The following is a 21,209-nucleotide window of genomic DNA, read 5'->3' as shown; positions in this document are numbered from 1 at the left end:
ATGCCATTAATCCTCACACCTGATGCAGATTACATTTTACAATTAATCTGTCATATGTCCAAATGAGTTACAAATGAAAAATATAAATTAAAATATGAATTCAAAATACAATAATAAAATTTAGATCCCAAATAATATTGTATTACACACGTAACTTACATAAAATATGTGAGAGCACGATTTGTGTGGCGCGTAACCTCAATAAAATATGAGACTGCTAGATGTGGGGCATGTAACTTACATAAAATATGAGACCGGCAGATGTGGGGCACGTAATTTTTATAAAAATATGACAGCACAAGATATGGGGTATGTAACTTCCATAAAATATATTAAAGCACCTAATTTGGGGTATGTAGCTCCCATAAAATATATGACAGCACAATATATTAATAAAATTGGCATTTAATCATTATGGACTTTATGATCAATATTAATGTTTATTCTCAGATTATCAGATATAGGCCTACTAACTATTCTCAGATATAGGCCTACTAACTATTCTCAGATTATCAGATATATAGGCCTACTAACTATTCTCAGATTATCAGATATAGGCCTACTAACTATTCTCAGATTATCAGATATATAGGCCTACTAACTATTCTCAGATTATCAGATATAGGCCTACTAACTATTCTCAGATATAGGCCTACTAACTATTCTCAGATTATCAGATATATAGGCTTACCAACTATTCTCAGATTATCAGATATATAGGCCTACTAACTAACAATGTCATATTTTATCAATTATACATCAATTACATGTCCACATTTCAATATGTAAAACACCCAACTAAGATTGCATGGCTGGCAAAGTTTCTTCACTCGTTTCAATTGCTGATGCGTTTAAATATCAGAAATGGAAGTTAATATTATAGTTGAGACTGTGCATGCGTTCATTACATCAGAAATAAACTTCATGTCACATATAATTATCATATGTCAATATATCAAACTTACCATCTTCGGGTGGTTCGGTATATTCTTTATCTTCCAGTACCTCAAAATCAAATCCCAGTAAATCAATAGGGATCGTGTATTTCCGAGCGTAATTCTGTTGCGCTCCGGTCAAGAAAGCTTGTGTGAAGAAAAATCCTGATAACCAGAAAGTTGGTGGCGGACCGTTATCATACCAATCCTGAAAAAAATATATAATATTTACAAATAGGTTATGTATCAGGCTTCAGGACTATTATACAACATTGGCTGACATCTTGACTATTATAACATTGACTGACATTCTGACTGTTATAACATTGGTTGACATCTTGACTATTATAACATTGACTGACATTCTGACTATTATAACATTGACTGACAATCTGGCTATTATAACATTGGCTGGCATTCTGACTATTATAGTACATTGATGGTAATCTTTTCACAAACCATATTTGACAGCTTCATCCAAAAGCTTTTAAACCTTAACAAGAGTATGTTTTCATTGATAGATGTCACAAAAAAACCCCTAAACTGTTTTATGTTTCTTCGATGTATTTTATTATTAATTTAATATTACTTGACTTACCTGTAAGAATTTTAAACGTGCTAAGAAATCTGTAACGTAACTACCAAGAGGTTTTAACGAAGGGTACGATCGTTTCATCCACATAGCGGGGATTTTTCCCTTCAAGATGCTTAATACTACTTCTTCCAACTCCGCAGACATAACAACCAGACCCTAAAAATATACCGGTTGATAGATTAACAGGAGATAGAAATAGGATTTAATATCCACTCCACACATAAAAGGAGAGAGAAATAGGGTTTAATATCCACTCCACACAAACTAGTCATTTCAGGACTAACATATATAGTTCAATTTTATTTCAATATCGTGCTTGTGCTTAGTGGTCTTTGGCAGGTGGGAATAAACCAGAGGACCTGGAAAAAATTCTTTCGTAAGTATGAATAGGCAACCCTATTCCTTGTCATGTACAAGCGGGGAATTGAAACCATATCAGTTGACTCAGTGATAGACCTTATGACACATCGCGCCCTCTATCCCCCCCCCCCCCTATCAAAAGATATTAGCGAAGATTCGCTGTTGTTATTTGTTTATTATCATCCATTTTTTCCACATTCGAAACACGCGTAGATCTAATTTGCAAACACTATTCTATATAGTTATAGTTAATATGAAAAAGTAAACAAATAACAGTGAATAGATTCCATTTAAAACACAGCATTATCATCCATTTTTGCCATATTCGAAACACGTGTAGGTCTAATTTGTAAACATATGAAAAAGTAAACAAATAACAGCGAATATGTAAGAAAGGCCTTCCTCCGAATTTTTCTAGCTGTTTAAATTATAGAAGTTATTTGTATTGTTATTATATCTCGAGCTTAATTTCTGTTTCATGCAACTAATTACTGTAAACACAACAGTGGCCCACTTCCACTCGTGGAAAAGTCTACTTTTGATTTCTAATCTATAGTCTGTATCAAAGTTGTACACATACGCTAACGCCCTCTGGTGTAATAATATTGATAATTCATTATATTTTTCTGGACATTTTCATTTCAAGATTTTAACTTCAAGACTTTTTGAAACTTAGAAAATATTTTCATAAGAGTTCAAATTTCAGATTTTTTTTAGATACTTTCAGAAACCAATGAATTGATTTCTTTGTCGTGTAACATTAAGAAATTATTTTTTAATTTTAATATTTAATGATATATAAAAGTTACCGATAAAACACCGAAAATGAAACATAAAGTCAATTTTTTTGTTTAAAATGTTGATTTTGTGCATGAAATGTTGACATAAGAATGTAGAAACAAGAATCATTAGTTAAGAATGTTGCGTTCATGTCTAAAATATTCAAACTGGAATGTAGATACAAGAATCATGAATATTGTTCCATTTGGTCTTCCATAATATACGTCCACATAAAAATTATATATAAATTTGAAATTGATCAGATAGTCTGTAGAATGTTCACGTAAAAAAAAAATACATAATACATCACAGAAATAATTTAACCTTCATTCGAGACAAACAGGGTCACTTCCGGACTAAAACATCATTCAGTTTTATTTCAATAATTCATTAGGATCGGGAGAAAACCAGAGGACCCGGGAAAACCCCACGAGATTGGACAGACAACCCTAATCCTTGTCACCTACAAGCTGGGAATCGTCGACACAATGACAGATTATATGAACTAAAGCGAACACGTTAATCCTTGGTTGGAACTTTCAAGAAATTATTTAATCTATTTACAAGATAATGTCTCCTTTAAAATTACACGAGTCGTAGTGACTCAGTAAGTAAGATGATAGCCCGCTAACCTGGAGTTCACGTTAGAGGTGCAAGATGGATGGCTTGGCAAGGGATAGCGTATAGTCGTTTGGATGGGACGAAAAGAAAAACAGAGGTCCTGTATACACATTGGTGTGCACGTAAAAGAACACTTGGCCATTGGAATTCCATATAAGACTAGGCCGCATCATACATCTCTATACAGCGGGTTATCTTGACCCTTCTATAATGTATTATAACAATATTACTTATATTCTCTGTCATCAACGAGTTCTTGATGTGGAAATTTACACGGAAATATTTATTTATGGCTAGGGATATGATATCATGATATCTTTCCTATCTAAATTACCTCCTGCTTCTATATAGACCGAGTTGTTGATATATTATGTACATATTTATAAGCAGGAGGTAATTTAGATAGGAAAGATATCATATCCCCAGTCATAAATAAATATTTCTGTGGAAAATTCCACACCAAGAACTCGTAGTAGGGTGAAATTCGTTTATAAATATGTATTATTCCCACAATTGATAATTACGACCCAATAGTAAATGTTTAATACGTCGTACTAATCCACACAGTGTTACTTAGTTCAGTCAGCTATATATTAACGAATCTTAATACACCTTAATTACCCCCCATTTATATCTATTTCATATTTCCCTAATCACCTGTCTCCAATATTCTTTGTTTTACACTATTAAACATACATTATGGGATATTAGATAAAGAGCTGGCAGTTCTCACTATAATAGTTAAAAACTAGATAATGTAAAGGGAATTTGCTGAAAATTTCAGTAAAATTGATCCACTCTGAACCGAGAAATTAGCGATTTAATTTTCAGCCTAGCCTCGATCATCATTACTAAAGTCAATAAGATAAAAAACGTGGTCTCGATTATCCATTTCATGATTTAATCATGAATGAAAGTTGAGAAGCAAATCGGAACCTAATCGAGTAAATATCGTAGGCTAGCGATGACATTGAGAGTTGATTATGGTCTGGAAAAGTTAATTAATGTCTAATTAATAATTTAGATAACATTTCAGGTCTAAAGAAAGACCTGCAATAGGCAGATTTACCTCTTGCATAATGTATGTTTAATTTATCTAATAAATTGTAATTAACGACTGCGGACTAAAGCCTTTTAGTTACCATGATGATATATAGACCCAAATGAATGAGTCAGGGAGAAAAACCTTTCCAGAAACCTGTTTATGCAAATATCTATAATGGAGCTTATTTACCATTAAGCAGTTACATGTATATCAATATTGTTTACATTAAACAGGCATTATGCAAGAGTCAAATCTGCCTATAGCAGGTCTTTCTACAGGGCCTTATTAAATGTCATAAATTATTAAAGACACATTATGGGAGATAAGATAAAGAGTTGGCAGTTCTCACTATAATAGTTAAAAACTAGATAATGTAAAGGCAATTTGCTAAAAATTTCAGTCAAACTGATTCACTATGAACGGAGAATTGAGAAATTGAAATTTCGGCTAGCCTCAATCATCATTACTCAAGTCTGTACGTTAAAAAACATAGTCTTGATCATCCATTTTATGATTAAATTATGAATGGAAGTCGAGTAGCAAACGGGATCATAATCCAGTAAATATCGCACGCTAGCGATGCCATCGAGAGTTGATTATGGTCTGGATAAGTTAATTAATGTCTAATTAATAATTCAGATAACATTTCAGGCCTAAAGAAAGACCTGCAATTGGCAGATTTAGCTCTTGCATAATGTATGTTTAATTAGACATTGTAAAACAAAAATAAATATGGCTGGAGTGCCAAGTTTAGATTTGTCGTGAATTCCATAAAGTAGTTAGGTTTTTAAACGTTAAATACTGTGTAATTCAACATGGCGCCCGATGGATTTAATATATTTAGGTACGAATTCGAACCGAATAGTTTATTTATATGAGCAGTGCCGGACTGGTGGGCCGAAGGCCTACCTGTCAGGTCATTGACCAAGGCCCACACAAGTACACGGCGAAGGCGCGTCACGAGCATGCCGAAGGCACGCGAACGTCCGAGGGTGGTCGGGGGGGGGGGCAGTCTACCCCAGGAAAATTTAAAAATTGACAACCGCAAACCCATTTTCCAAGCATTTCAGACCAAAGCAGAAGAAGGTGGACAGGTAGCCCAGTCCGGCACTGTATATGAGAGTCAAGGTTTGTACTATGCCTTGGAAATCGGTATGTGTCACTGTTTTGTGGACCGAGGTGAGATTGTCCGTTGTATTAACTAGACGGGGAGGACTGTCATCCTTCGGAATCAATTTTTTAAATTAATGGGCTGACAGTGGCTGAAACTCTTGGTATACAGTTGATTTAGGTCTGACTGACATGATCCCAATACAATCAGCTCTAATTCAAACCAACTATAATCATCACCCTGACATCTACTGGATTGTATTAAATAATTTTAATATTATAATATATAGGTTAGTACAGTCATAAACATCCACAGGGCCTTACACACAAAAATACATCCATCTATTAACTTATTTCTGCTAATTTATAATGCACAACTGTTATTAATAAAAGTCCATTATGTGCATGTTTTTATTACTAGAAATTAAATCAGGAATAATTATTATATTGTTCTCTTCAATTTATTTGTCTATTCTGTACAAATCTCTGTTTTAAATAACACTGAAAAAGATTAAAATTATTCTAAGAAATAAAATCTTGGCATCACTTGTTTGGTCATTTATAAATATTTCCATATCAATTTTCAAGGACAAATGTGGTGGAAAACTTTAAGAGAAATATATGGAAACGTTGTGCTATAAAAACCAGTGACTGTTTTTCATATAAATTCTGTTGTCTTTGTTTTTATTGTTTTCAATCAGTGAATATCACTCAAGGACTCCATGTTAAATTCTACTGTACATCACAAGTACAAGGTCTTGACCTCTTGACCTCTTCAAAGGCTGTGATATATATATATATATATATCATATCTATCATATATATATATATATATATATGTGTGTGTAATGATGAGTTATAACCAATTCATCTAAGACAAGTGGTCACTTCCGTAATCTCAACTGTTGTATGTATTAAACAATGAATATAGCTATAATTTTAATAGAAACTGTGAAATCGAGGACAAGTGTCTGTAAATTGTTGTATAAAACGACCATATAAATATAATCTGTTTTATTATCAACTCCGTTGAATCTGGACATTATCTGATAACTCAATAACTACTAAATATAATTGTTGTAGTTCTTACATGGACTGTGTCTAATTGTGTTGTACGGTAAAGATGGCAGAAGCAGGCATTGATACACATTGCTGTAGTATCTGTTTAGATGATTTTACTAAACCTAAAATACTGCCATGTTTTCACACGTTTTGTCAACACTGTATAGACGACTATATCAAAGCACATTCACATCTCAACAAGTTTAATTGTCCTAATTGTAGAACACAGGTTCAAGTACCTGATGGAGGTGCAAGTGGGTTTTCTACAAACTTTTACATCCAAGCAAAAGGTGAAACACAAAATCATTTCTGTCGGAAGCACAAGACAAAAGAAGTAGAATTTTATTGTCGTGATTGTTCTGTTGCTGTTTGTTGTAAATGTGTTATATTGGATCATACAACTCACTCAAAAACAGATCTTACTGATGTAGACCAAGAACTGAGAGGAAAGTTAAACATTATAAAGCGGGAGTTAGAAGGAAAGATTGATGAAGTCAACAAACACTGTGAATCTTTAACCAGTCAAATATCTGATATCAAGAACCAAGCTAAAATAGCCTGTGACAATGTTGATCAAGAAGTTCAAAGCGTTTGTGAAGGGGTCAAAAAACATGGTAGTGATATAAAATGTAAAATGAATAAAATTTGTGACAAAGAAAGTAACAAGTTACAGACATTACATGGAGATATGATCCAATTCAAAAGTTCGCTACAGCCCAGTGTTAAATATATAAATGACGTCCTGAATGGTAAATCTACTGTTCCAGTTGTAGATGCTTTAACCAATGGACAGAAACTGACTGAAGATAGCAGATCAACCAGTTTTGATATACCCACAGTAAGATATGTCCATTATACTATGGTAGATATAGATGTTACAACTTTACGTAAATTACTAGGTAAAGTAGAAACAATGGAGTCACCAACATGGACATCTAGTTTTAGTTTGAATCAGATAGTGAAGACAGAATGGAACTACGCTGATGATGTAATGATACAAGGAATGCCATGGTGTGTAATTGTTAAACATGAAACAGATACATCAGGATTAGGATGTTACCTGATGTTGAGATCAAAAAAAGTTAAATCTGTTACAGCTAGTTATACACTAAAACTATTAAATATAAACAATGCAAGTAAATCTGAAGTACAACAACGTACATCTACATTTACACCTGGTGTTGGTAAAGGATGGAGGAATCTCATAGCGTGGAATAAACTAGAGGATGTAAAGGGAGGGTATATTAACAAAAATAAGACATTTAGTGTACAGGCTTCTGTAAAAATAAACAAAATAGAACGCCACTAACATTTATATTACAGAACATAGTACGATTGATCAATGTCATCATAATACATAGAAATATCTCTACTCTAAAATATGTTAGTTCAATAACAAACAAATGGAACTTGGTTACTTGCATGTCAAATATATTTTAATGTTTAACTTCAACTGGTTCCGTATCCATTCACTGCATTTGATATTTGTTGTTTATTTCTTACAATGTCTGTGTAGTTTATCTTGTCCACGGGTTTGTCTTGTCCGTTTTGTTTTGCATGTGGTGCGGTCCTCCTGCGCTTACTAACAGAATAAGTTATGTGTCAAAGGATGTATTTGTAATGGCTGTGTGTTTAAAGGACGTGTGTGCAATGGTTCTGTGTCCAAAGACCGTGTGTGCAATCGTTGTGTGTTCAAAAGTTGTGTGTGTAAAGCAGACCAAACAAACAAACCATCACAACCAATAAGTGTTGCGTAAAATCTTTTGATGGGCCTCTTTTTTACCTGACTGAATCCATGCTTGAATATTATAAAACATAGATATCTAATTTTTAATTAAATGAGAATCAACGATTTTACCTATTTTATTCGGAAGATCTCTGAGAACACCTGTAGCAGCACCAGCGAATTCTGGTGTAATATACAACAATCTGAACTGACCCCTGAAAAACATAACGTTAATATCAGGTTAACCAGACATATAGACAGGATTTTCCAGTGCGTTTTATTCCCTGTCAGTGGTGCAGAACGGAGGGCTGACAAGGAACAGTGTAGATTCATTCAGATTGGACAGAAAAAACGTGAACCTGTGACATGTTTGCAAGTTAGAATTTGAAATAAAATTCATTCTGATTAAAATACAGATCTATAACAACTCTTCCAGATCCTAGTGTAGTGATTATTACTGGGAAACTGTATCAATGTTCAGCATTGTATCAAGTTTTACTGTTTTATATTTTTATATGGAAGGGTACACCATGATGGTTTATATTTGTGTAAGAAAGTTGTCATAATTAAAATATATTTATATATTAAAGTGGGCTTTATATTTGTGTGAGAAAGTTGTCATAATTAAAATATATTTGATATAAAAGCCATGTTTTATTTCATTTGAAGTTGGGTTGAGGAACAGGCTAGGGTTGATCCCTCTATTATTATATTACACAGAAAATATTTCCAGTTGTGTACCCAAGATCCCAACCTTGGCAAAACAGCTATACATTGGTTGATTGGTATTATATAAAATAGAAAATTATTGTCTGTTAAATACTCAACACCACTTGACTCAATGACAGACCTTATGATTTCATGTGCATGTTTTAAACCACTAGACCACCCAATCTCCCCGGTTTACAATAGACATCCTAGTTAGCGAGTCAATGTCTTACTCACTGGACCACCATGTTCACAATCCCCCAACTTTCTTTCCGTATTCACCTCACACTGATCCGCAGTGAATATTTGCTTGGCCGCGACAATCACTGATAAGGATGACATTGATGCGGCTTAATGAGCTAGAAATATTAACTTTTTTCCTGCGACAAATTAAATTCTAAAACATTTTTTGTATATATTGGAAAAATAAATAAAAGCGTTTGACGTATTTGTAGTTAAAAATTATTTCCGATTTAGTGTAAATGGGTATTAAAATGACTAAAATGCAGCATTCTCTCCGAAGCAGTTATGTCTTATGTAAACAATGCACGCGCCATTCAGCCAATGATTCACACCGCGTGCTGTGACGAGCACGTGTTAAGGCAGTCATCTATGACAGAGATTTTATACGAGACTCGTAATTCTCTGTGAAACAGATTGTATTCACCTAACCACATGTTTACAATCCCCCAACTTTCTTTCCGTATTCACCTAACCACATGTTTCCAATCCCCCAACTTTCTTTCCATATTCACCTAACCACATGTTCACAATCCCCCAACTTTCTTTCCGTATTCACCTAACCACATGTTCACAATCCCCCGACTTTCTTTCCGTATTCACCTAACCACATGTTCACAATCCCCCAACTTTCTTTCCGTATTCACCTAACCACATGTTCACAATCCCCCAACTTTCTTTCCGTAGTCACCTAACCACATGTTTACACTGTATAAAGAGGGGATAAAATGGGGTTTAATGTCCACTTCCCATAAACTAGGTCATTTTGAGACTAACCTGTGGTTCAATTTTATTTCAAATTTTTGCTTGTGCAGAGGGGTCTTGTTACATAATCAGATTATCTGATGTTAAAGACGCTTCCTGTCAACTTGACACCTGTTCGCTATCGACATCCCTGGAGTTCTTGGTAGCATCACTATGTGATTATGTAACGATTATGTAACCTTAACTTGCTGGCATGTTTTATTTAAACTTTCTTTGTCTGATCAGCATGTATCGAATGTTAAACCTGATATGATACATGATACATTAGCCAGATGCCTAATAAGATCCTTTGTTTGGAAGGGTTTATAAACCCAGATAACAAACGAATCGAGAGTCAGGTCCGGCCAGGACACGAGTCGGAGGCTAGGTGAGGGTGTCTAGAAATTAACTCCAGGCCCCACGCAGGTCTGGAGTTAAGACCGGCCAACGGCCATGTAATGTAAATTAGTTGGGAATTGGCACACTCGTGCCTAGCCAAGCTAGGCCATGGCTCCCTCAACACAAGCTAATTACGGAGTCTTAAGTTTTGTATATATTATGTTAGAAGAAGAATAAAATGAAATGAAATGGGGTTTAACGTCCTACTGTTTTGCTCCGAACTGGGCTAATGAAGACGGGCATACGCCATACAGTGTACTATGAGGGAAATTTTGCCCGGACAGCGGCACTATGGCCTATTCTTATATCGAATTCCAACTGTCAAGGGATCTTTTACGTGCACGCCAATGTGTACACGGGACCTCGGTTTTTCGTCCCATCCGAACGACTAGACAGCTGTCCTTGTCAGCTCCTCCGTCCTGCATCACTGACAAGGGAGAACCACGCCGGAAAATCTGGATGAACTTTCTCGGCCAATGCAGGGATCGAACACCCGACCTCCAGGCTAGCGAGCCAGCACCTTACCCACTTAGCCACCGTGATCCCCATAAGAAGAATAAAGATATTATAAGATGCTAAACTAGTCTTGTCATCCAGAACTCGATTAAAGAACCAATACTGTCACAATAGTGATGAATATACTGTCACAGTCTTTAATTAGCAGTGAGTGGAAACCGCTGGACTACAGGCGACACTACTCCTTGCACAGTAACCCAGGTATCATTTAAACGATTGTGAAAGAAATTAGTGCTAGATACACAAGATTAAATGATACCCGGGTTACAGTGTTGTCACATTCAATCGAAACCACACCATGTGACTCAATGATATACCTTATGATCAAGAGCGCACGTGTTGACCATTCGGCCCCTCCACACCCAGAGAAAAACACGAAGTAGGACGGGCGACCCTACTCCTTGTTGTGCACAAGCGGGTAGTCAAAACCATGTGATTTGACCGTCTGATCTAAAGCTGCAAACCATTCAACGACACACCCACCCTCCAAGATAGGTTGCCAGGCAACAAAACATACTCACAGCAGCTAAATTGTCCGAGCAGTCAACAAGTGTTGTCGCATATCTATTCTTTTGTAGGTAATAGGGGACATTTACAAGACAATTCCATGCAGATATTGTTGAAATTTAATAGGCTTCTTCGTTTCACAAATTGAAATGATGCATATCAATTTCAAACAAATCAGATAACTTTTGTCTTTCGAGCATTCACATCGCTCCAAGTGAAAGAAGGGACATAATCTAAATGATGCATATAAATTTCATACAGATTGGGTGATAACTTTTGTCACTTAAGCATTCACAAGGTGAAACAAAGTGAAACAAGGGCCGTAACACCAGAAGAAATTAACAGAAATTATTGAAATTAAATAGGATTCTTCATCTCACTAATGCAGGCCACAAAATTTTAAATTTTGGCGTAACCAGAAAAATGGTTGCATGTTTATGCTCTATGTAACCATTTTCTTTGGTTACGCCAGATGCCCATTACCTAAACAATTGGTTACATAAAATGGTTGTGCTATTTTCTTGTTTTATCCAGATTTAAATGGTGCTATTATTCATTTCCACTTGCAGTGAATGTATTTTTTAAAGAGATATCTTGACTAATTTATATTCTTTTATATTTTTAATACTATATTTTCAGGTTAAGTGTTTATGACTTTAATCCAACGGTGTCCCCATTTAAACATTAGAAAAATGTGTTCCACTTCACTAAATCCCAATATTTTAATAATACTTTCATCAACTGGCTTTTTCAAACATCAAGCAGTTGAAGCCGACTATAATCAGCCGATTAAGATCCCCGATGTACGTAAATGGCATCTCAGTTAACTAGTCACGGTTCGGTTGCAGAGGTGAATCAGTTCCAGAAATTACTAATGGGTTTTCTGTTTATATCATATCTGACCTTCAAAAACCAGGAATGGTAGCTACCACATTGTTTTCGGTCACTGAAGACTACATACATACTTCATATTACACTCATGTAAGCATGAGATAGCCTCACTCATAGGTAGCAACTGATTGACAAACAGTATTTATTAACCGCGGCACTCTATAAACAAAGTCTCAAAAGGAAACAGAATAGTTTGATGTGATGAAATAATATTAAAATAGACAGGACAGTAAAATCGTTTACATTAGCACTCAAGTGATGCCATGTGCCAGTGGGGGTCAAAGTTGACGACATACATACAGGTGTACGTCAAACTCATTTCTCATTTTGTGTTTGAAAATCCAAAGGTACGCTTTCAAATAATTATGGTAACTATTCATTTAAAGAATTAGGGGGGGGGGGGGTCATTTGTCATTTTTAAATCAACCTGCTTGCAACCGGTCAATACTTATGTCATAATACCTGATGTCAAAGCTACGAGTAAGATGGAGAAATGAAATGCCAAGAATGAATGAATGGATTTTGTGCTAAAATACAAATAAATTGGGCCTGTGTCACAAAGTCATCCAGTATAAAAATTGATCAAATGTGAATAAATTTGTTAATGAAATTTGTTAACGTACCGATATTTCAATCTGCATAACCAGGAAAATCAGTTGCATGTTTTTAAGCTGGCGCGACCGTACGTAACCAATTGGTATCAGTCGCGTGAAATTTCATGGCCTGCTAATGTAAACAAAATATATCAATTTCAAAACAATCAGATGATAAATGTTTCCTGCAGAGTGTTCACAAGAAATTGTGGACGATGAACTGACCGACGGACTGTGGTGACGGCAATATACAATCACATTTCTATGTGGGCGTATGAAAAGAAATTTACAAGTGCTGGACTTTACTATATTGATGAACAGTCTCGTATATGTGTCTATTTTAAACTGTGACCAGCTTACCTCATTAATTCTGCTTTTACTGCTCCTGTGTTTTCTTGAGCCGATCCAAAAAGCAGACAAGCAGGTATATTGGCCGCTCTAAAATTACAAACCATATATAGACATGTATTTATATAACGTATATAATATTAACAATATATATACAAATTAAAAAATATATCTACATTAGTACCAACCATATATCCAAATACGTTATATTGTAAGCAAAAATATGAGGTGCTCAGTGGCGAGTCCTGAAAATTCCAAATTTAATTCTGGTTAATTGATAGAATTAAAACTAAGTGGGACAGAATTCAACCCTGTCACATTTCTCTCAGTCTTGTTTACTGAATTAATATACAGTAAACTTGGCATACGTTGGATCTAAATGGATTGACCAATTTTATCCTAGTTAAGCGAAGATCCGACGAGTTAGCCGAAGACCAAAATTCATCTTACCCGAGGTAAGACGGCAGTCTGAGAGCTGTCTCAGTCAACACCTGGATACAGCTACCCAAGGTAAGGAGAAAGTCCGAGAGTTGCATCAGTCAACACCTGGATACAGCTACCCAAGGTAAGGAGAAAGTCCAAGAGTTGCATCAGTCAACACCTGGATACAGCTTCCCGAGGTAAGACGGCAGTCTGAGAGCTGTCTCAGTCAACGACAGGACACAGCTACCCAAGGTATGATGGAAGTCTGAGAGATGTCTCTGACATCCTTCTCACTATACTTACGGTCTGAATTTAGAATAACCAAAATACTGTTTAAGAACTTCCAGATATTTTGGTTCTGTTGGTTGGTTACTGGCATCTGCAAAGAGAAAATTAACAAATAATCACAAGAAAGACCAAATAATACGATTAAATTACATGCATGGTCCTTAAAACAAATATTATATTCTTGTCCAAGAAAGGACTGGGTGACTGAATGGTTTAACCTGTCTGTAGGCTATTAATCGTAAAGTCTGCCACTGAGTCAAGTATGAATAGGCAACCCTATTCCTTGTCATGTACAAGCGGGGAACTGAAACCACATCGGTTGACTCGGTGATCGACCTTATGATACAACGCGCATGCATTAACTATTCCCGCCCTCTATCCCCCCCCCCCTTTTAAAAGATATTAGCGAAGATTCGCTGTTGTTATTTGTTTATTATCATCCATTTTTGCCACATTCGAAACACGCGTAGATCTAATTTGCAAACACTATTCTATATAGTTATAGTTAATATGAAAAAGTAAACAAATAACAGTGAATAGATTCCATTTAAAACACAGCATTATCATCCATTTTTGCCATATACGAAACACGTGTAGGTCTAATTTGTAAACATATAAAAAAGTAAACAAATAACAGCGAATATGTAAGAAAGGCCTTTGTCCTAATTTTTCTAGCTGTTTAAAGGAGCTAAATCGCTAACATTTGGGACCTAAAAATTGACAAAAGTGGGTCGCAGCGCATATAATACTGTAATATGAATGTATATAAACTGATTTACATTCAATGGTTTTTGTTTTTACTCCAATTTCAAATCAGTTATGTTCGGCGAAATAAGCCAGCAGTCTCAAGCGAGTGCGAATTTCTAGCGTCTTGTTATTCCAGTCTACATACGCCGTTTGATTTGGTGCAATGTGTCTAGCCTCGTCCCTCGAGTCTCTTGATACAACTGGGGCTGGAGCGCATTATGGTACACGATTCGTGTACCAATGATAAAATGTTTATTTTGTCTTAAATATTGGATATCAAAAGCCCATCTTTTTCCGGTAAGATCACAACATGAATGTTGATTTAATTTGACAAATAAATCGTGTTTTCAATGTTGAAGATTTTGGATGATATTGAGTTAGAGACTTAGCTACTTTAAATTATAGAAGTTATTTGTATTGTTATTATATCTCGAGCTTAATTTCTGTTTCATGCAACTAATTACTGTAAACACAACAGGGCCCCACTTCTACTCGTGGAAAAGTCTACTTTTGATTTCTAATCTATAGTCTGTATCAAAGTTGTACACATACGCTAACGCCCTCTGGTGTAATAATGTTGATAATTCATTATATTTTTCTGGACATTTTCACTTCAAGATTTTAACTTCAAGACTTTTTGAAACTTAGAAAATATTTTCATAAGAGTTCAAATTCCAGATTTTTTTAGATACTTTCAGAAACCAATGAATTGATTTCTTTGTCGTGTAAAATTAAGAAATTATTTTTTAATTTTAATATTTAATGATATATAAAAGTTACCGATAAAACGCCGAAAATGAAACATAGTCATTTTTTTGGTTTAAAATGTTGATTTTGTGCATGTAATGTTGACATAAGAATGTAGAAACAAGAATCATTAGTTTAGAATGTTGCGTGCATGTCTAAAATATTCAAACTGGAATATAGATACAAGAATCATGAATATTGTTCCATTTGGTCTTCCATAATATACGTCCACATAAAAATTATATATAAATTTGAAATTGATCAGATAGTCTGTAGAATGCTCACGTAAAAAAAAAATACATAATACATCACAGAAAGAATTTAACCTTCATTCGACACAAACTAGGTCACTTCCGGACTAAAACATCATTCAGTTTTATTTCAATAATTCTTAGGATCGGGAGAAAACCAGATGACCTGGGAAAACCCCACGAGATTGGAAAGCCGACCCTAATCCTTGTCACCTACAAGCTGGGAATCGTCGACACAATGACAGATTATATGAACTAAAGCGAACACGTTAATCCTGGGTTGGAACTTTCAAGAAATTATTTAATCTATTTACAAGATAATGGCTACGAATATATTTGTCCTTTCTCAAAATAACCCTAACCCTACCCTAACCCTAGTAGTGAGTAAGATAGCCCGCTAACCTGGAGTTCACGTTAGAGGTACAGGATGGATGGCTTGGCAAGGGATAGCGTAGTCATTTGGATGGTACGAAAAACCGAGGTCACATGTACACATTGGTGTGCACGTAAAAGAACACTTGGCCATTGGAATTCCATATAAGACTAGGCCGCATCATACATCTCTATACAGCGGGTTATTAATTATATTCTCTGTCATCAACGAGTTCTTGATGTGGAAATTTACACGGAAATATTTATTTATAGCTAGGGATATGATATCATGATATCTTTCCTATCTAAATTACCTCCTGCTTCTATATAGACCGAGTTGTTGATATATTATGTACATATTTATAAGCAGGAGGTAATTTAGATACGAAAGATATCATATCCCCAGCCATAAATAAATATTTCTGTGGAAAATTCCACACCAAGAACTCGTAGTAGGGTGAAATTCGTTTATAAATATGTATTATTCCCACAATTGATAATTACGACCCAATAGTAAATGTTTAATACGTCGTACTAATCCACACCGTATTACTTAGTTCAGTCAGCTATATATTAACGAATCTTAATCCACCTTAATTACCCCCCATTTATATCTATTTCATATTTCCCTAATCACCTGTCTCCAATATTCTTTGTTTTACACTATTAAACATACATTATGGGATATTAGATAAAGAGCTGGCAGTTCTCACTATAATAGTTAAAAACTAGATAATGTAAAGGGAATTTGCTGAAAATTTCAGTAAAATTGATCCACTCTGAACCGAGAAATTAGCGATTGAATTTTCAGCCTAGCCTCGATCATCATTACTAAAGTCAATAAGATAAAAAACGTGGTCTCGATTATCCATTTCATGATTTAATCATGAATTAAAGTTTAGAAGCAAATCGGAACCTAATCGAGTAAATTGTCTACCCCAGGAAAATTTAAAAATTGACAACCGCAAACCCATTTTCCAAGCATTTCAGACCAAATCAGAAGAAGGTGGACAGGTGGCCCAGTCCGGCACTGTATATGAGAGTCAAGGTTTGGACTATGCCTTGGAAATCGGTATGTGTCTCTGTTTTTTGGACCGAGGTGAGATTGTCCGTTGTATTAACTAGACGGGGAGGACTGTCATCCTTCGGAATCAATTTTTTAAATTAATGTGCTGACAGTGGCTGAAACTCTTGGTATACAGTTGATTGGGATCTGGTTGACATAGACTAGATTTAGGTCTGACTGACATGATTCCAATACAATCAGCTCTAATTCAAACCAACTATAATCATCACCCTGACATCTACTGGATTGTATTAAATAATTTTAATATTATAATATATAGGTTAGTACAGTCATAAACATCCACAGGGCCTTACACACAAAAATACATCCATCTATTAACTTATTTCTGCTAATTTATAATGCACAACTGTTATTAATAAAAGTCCATTATGTGCATGTTTTTATTACTAGAAATTAAACCAGCAATAATTATTATATTGTTCTCTTCAATTTATTTGTCTATTCTGTACAAATCTCTGTTTTAAATAACACTGAAAAAGATTAAAATTATTCTAAGAAATAAAATCTTGGCATCACTTGTTTGGTCATTTATAAATATTTCCATATCAATTTTCAAGGACAAATGTGGTGGAAAACTTTAAGAGAACTATATGGAAACGTTGTGCTATAAAAACCAGTGACTGTTTTTCATATAATTTATGTTGTCTTTGTTTTTATTGTTTTCAATCAGTGAATATCACTCAAGGACTCCATGTTAAATTCTACTGTACATCACAAGTACAAGGTCTTGACCTCTTGACCTCTTCAAAGGCTGTGATATATATATATATCATATCTATCATATATATATATATATATATATATATATATATATATATATATATGTGTGTGTGTGTGTAATGATGAGTTATAACCAATTCATCTTAGACAAGTGGTCACTTCCGTAATCTCAACTGTTGTATGTATTAAACAATGAATATAGCTATAATTTTAATAGAAACTGTGAAATCGAGGACAAGTGTCTGTAAATTGTTGTATAAAACGACCATATAAATATAATCTGTTTTATTATCAACTCCGTTGAATCTGGACATTATCTGATAACTCAATAACTACTAAATATAATTGTTGTAGTTCTTACATGGACTGTGTTTAACTCTATTGTACGGTAAAGATGGCAGACGCAGGCATTGATACACATTGCTGTAGTATCTGTTTAGATGATTTCACTAAACCTAAAATACTGCCATGTTTTCACACGTTTTGTCAACAATGTATAGACGACTATATCAAAGCTCATTCACATCTCAACAAGTTTAATTGTCCTAATTGTAGAACAGAGATTCAAGTACCCGATGGAGGTGCAAGTGGGTTTTCTACAAACTTTTACATCCAAGCAAAAGGTGAAACACAAAATCATTTCTGTCGGAAGCACAAGACAAAAGAAGTAGAATTTTATTGTCGTGATTGTTCTGTTGCTGTTTGTTGTAAATGTGTTATATTGGATCATACAACTCACTCAAAAACAGATCTTACTGATGTAGACCAAGAACTGAGAGGAAAGTTAAACATTATAAAGCGGGAGTTAGAAGGAAAGATTGATGAAGTCAACAAACACTGTGAATCTTTAACCAGTCAAATATCTGATATCAAGAACCAAGCTAAAATAGCCTGTGACAATGTTGATAAAGAAGTTCAAAGAGTTTGTGAAGGGGTCAAAAAACATGGTAGTGATATAAAATGTAAAATGAATAAAATTTGTGACAAAGAAAGTAACAAGTTACAGACATTACATGGAGATATGATCCAATTCAAAAGTTCGCTACAGCCCAGTGTTAAATATATAAATGACGTCCTGAATGGTAAATCTACTGTTCCAGTTGTAGATGCTTTAACCAATAGACAAAAACTGACAGAAGATAGCAGATCAACCACTTCAGATATACCCACAGTAAGATATGTCCATTATACTATGGTAGATATAGATGTTACAACTTTACGTGAATTACTAGGTAAAGTAGAAACAATGGAGTCACGTACCTGGACGTCTAGTTTTAGTTTGAATCAGATAGTGAAAACAGACGTGGGTTTCCCTGCTGCTGATGTAATAATACAAGGAATGCCATGGTATGTATTTGTTATACATAAAACAAATACATCGGGATTAGGATGTTACCTGGTGTTGAGGAGATCAGAAACAGTTAAATTTGTTAAAGCTAGCTTTACACTAAAACTATTAAATATAAACGATGTTAGTAAATCTATAGTAAAACAATTTACATATACATTTACACCTGATGGTGGTGGATGGGGTAATAATAAGTTTATAGAGTGGACTAAACTACAGGATGTAAATGATGGCTATATTAACAAGAATAAGACATTTAGTGTACAGACTTCTGTAAAAATAAACAAAATAGAACACCACTAACATTTATATTACAGAACATAGTACGATAGATCGATGTCATCATAATACATAGAAATATCTTTACTCTAAAATATGTTAGTTCAGTCACTTGGTTACTTGCATGTCAAATAGATTTTAATGTTTAACTTCAACTGGTTCCCGGATCCATTCACTGTATTTGATATTTGTTGTTTATTTCTTGCAAGGTCGATGTAGTTTATCTTGTCCATTTTGTTTTGCATGTGGTGCGGTCCTCCTGCACTTACTAACAGAATAAGTTATGCGTCAAAGGATGCGTTTGTAATGGCTGTGTGTTTAAAGGACGTGTGTGTAGTGGTTCTGTGTCCAAAGGTCATGTGTACAATCGTTGTGTGCCCAAAAGTTGTGTGTGCAAAGCAGACCAAACAAACAAACCAGCGCCACCTATAAGTGTTAGTTAAAATTTAGTGATGGGCCTCTTTTTTTACCTGACTGGATCCAAGCTTGAACTGTTAATCAAATGAGAATGAAGGATTTTACCTATTTTATTCTGAAGATCTGTGAGAACACCTGTAGCAGCACCAGCGAATTCTGGTGTAATATACAACAATCTAAACTGACCTCTGAAAACATAACGTGTAATATACAACAACCTGAACTGACCCCTGAAAAACATAACGTTAATATCAGGCTAACCTGACATATGGAAGTGGTTTTCCAGTGCGTTTTCTCTTTGTCAGTGGTGCAATACGGAGGGCTGACAAGGGAACGGTGTTGAGTCATTCAGATTGGACGAAAAAATATTTTTTTTATAAACAATATTTTTATTTTGGATGTCTGAATGGGATTGGGGAACAGGCTTAGCCTATGTAAAACCCATCACATGTTAACAGGTTAGCGTGCATGTTAAAGAACCCTTGGCAGTTAGAATTTGAAAAAAAATTAAGACATAAAAGTGTAAGAGTGACAATCTTGACTCAAATATCTTACAGTACAATATTTATTACCGGGGAAATGTTTTAGTTCAGCAGTGTTGTATCAAGTCTTAATCTTTTTATGCAAAAGGTAAAAGTTGATGGAGTTTTTGCTTCGTTAATAAAAATTATATATTAAATTGTGGTGTATATTTATCTGGGGAAAGTATTATTGTCAAAATGAATATATATTTTATTTTATATAAAAGCCATATTTTATTTCATTTGAAGTTGGGTTGAGGAACAGGCTCGACCAATGTTGATACCTCTATTATTATATTACACAGAAAATATTTCCAGCTGTGTTCCCAAGATCCCAACCTTGGCAAAACCACCATATATTGATTGCTTGGTATTAAAACCAGCGGCTGCCAGGCAGGATACGCCCGCATTTTGCAAGAGATGGATAGAGAACATGCTAAAAACAAATGCGATTTTTTTGACAATCAGGGGCAATGTAAAAATGTTGAAAATTTTAAGATTAAACTGAAAACTCATTTATTTTGCACACGGAAGGAACCATAAAATTCAACTGATGACATATTTATTATTTTTAACTTGCAACTGCATTCTATCTTATTTTGTGTGTAATTATAGTGTTCTTCCTATATTCTACAAGTATAATGTATATGTTTTGTAGTTTGGGAGTTTGGGAGTGACTTTCCAAACTTCCCACTTTAAAATGCTATTGCATTTCAAATGATTTTGAATTTATCCTGATATTACATGTATATATATATCTTTGTAGCTTAGGAGGGACCTATGGAAGATTAGTTTTTTTGTTGGGTTTTTTTTTTGCAAACTAAATACG

At 34.6% G+C, this 21,209-nt stretch overlaps 2 protein-coding genes across 2 annotated transcripts in view; one reads left to right on the top strand and one right to left on the bottom strand.

Moving 5' to 3' along the window:
* LOC126831610 (adhesive plaque matrix protein 2-like) overlaps nucleotides 1-2,415 on the bottom strand; it is a 56,989-nt gene extending 54,574 nt beyond the window's left edge. The window contains exons 1-3 of the mRNA XM_056103192.1: nucleotides 2,383-2,415; nucleotides 1,534-1,686; nucleotides 966-1,143 (exon numbers count right to left, since the gene is read on the bottom strand). Of these exons, the coding sequence (XP_055959167.1) occupies nucleotides 966-1,143; nucleotides 1,534-1,674 (319 nt within the window). The 5' untranslated portion in view covers nucleotides 1,675-1,686; nucleotides 2,383-2,415. The remainder of the gene's footprint in view (nucleotides 1-965; nucleotides 1,144-1,533; nucleotides 1,687-2,382) is intronic.
* A 15,633-nt stretch (nucleotides 2,416-18,048) lies between these two features.
* LOC126831575 (tripartite motif-containing protein 2-like) lies at nucleotides 18,049-21,209 on the top strand. The gene has a single exon (XM_050562147.2). The coding sequence runs from the start codon at nucleotides 18,210-18,212 to the stop codon at nucleotides 19,464-19,466; it is 1,257 nt and encodes a 418-aa protein (XP_050418104.2). The 5' UTR covers nucleotides 18,049-18,209; the 3' UTR covers nucleotides 19,467-21,209.

This window comes from Patella vulgata, chromosome 9 (genome assembly GCF_932274485.2).
Source record: "Patella vulgata chromosome 9, xgPatVulg1.2, whole genome shotgun sequence".
Classification (NCBI taxonomy): domain Eukaryota; kingdom Metazoa; phylum Mollusca; class Gastropoda; family Patellidae; genus Patella; species Patella vulgata.
This window is presented reverse-complemented; position numbering and strand designations above follow the sequence as displayed.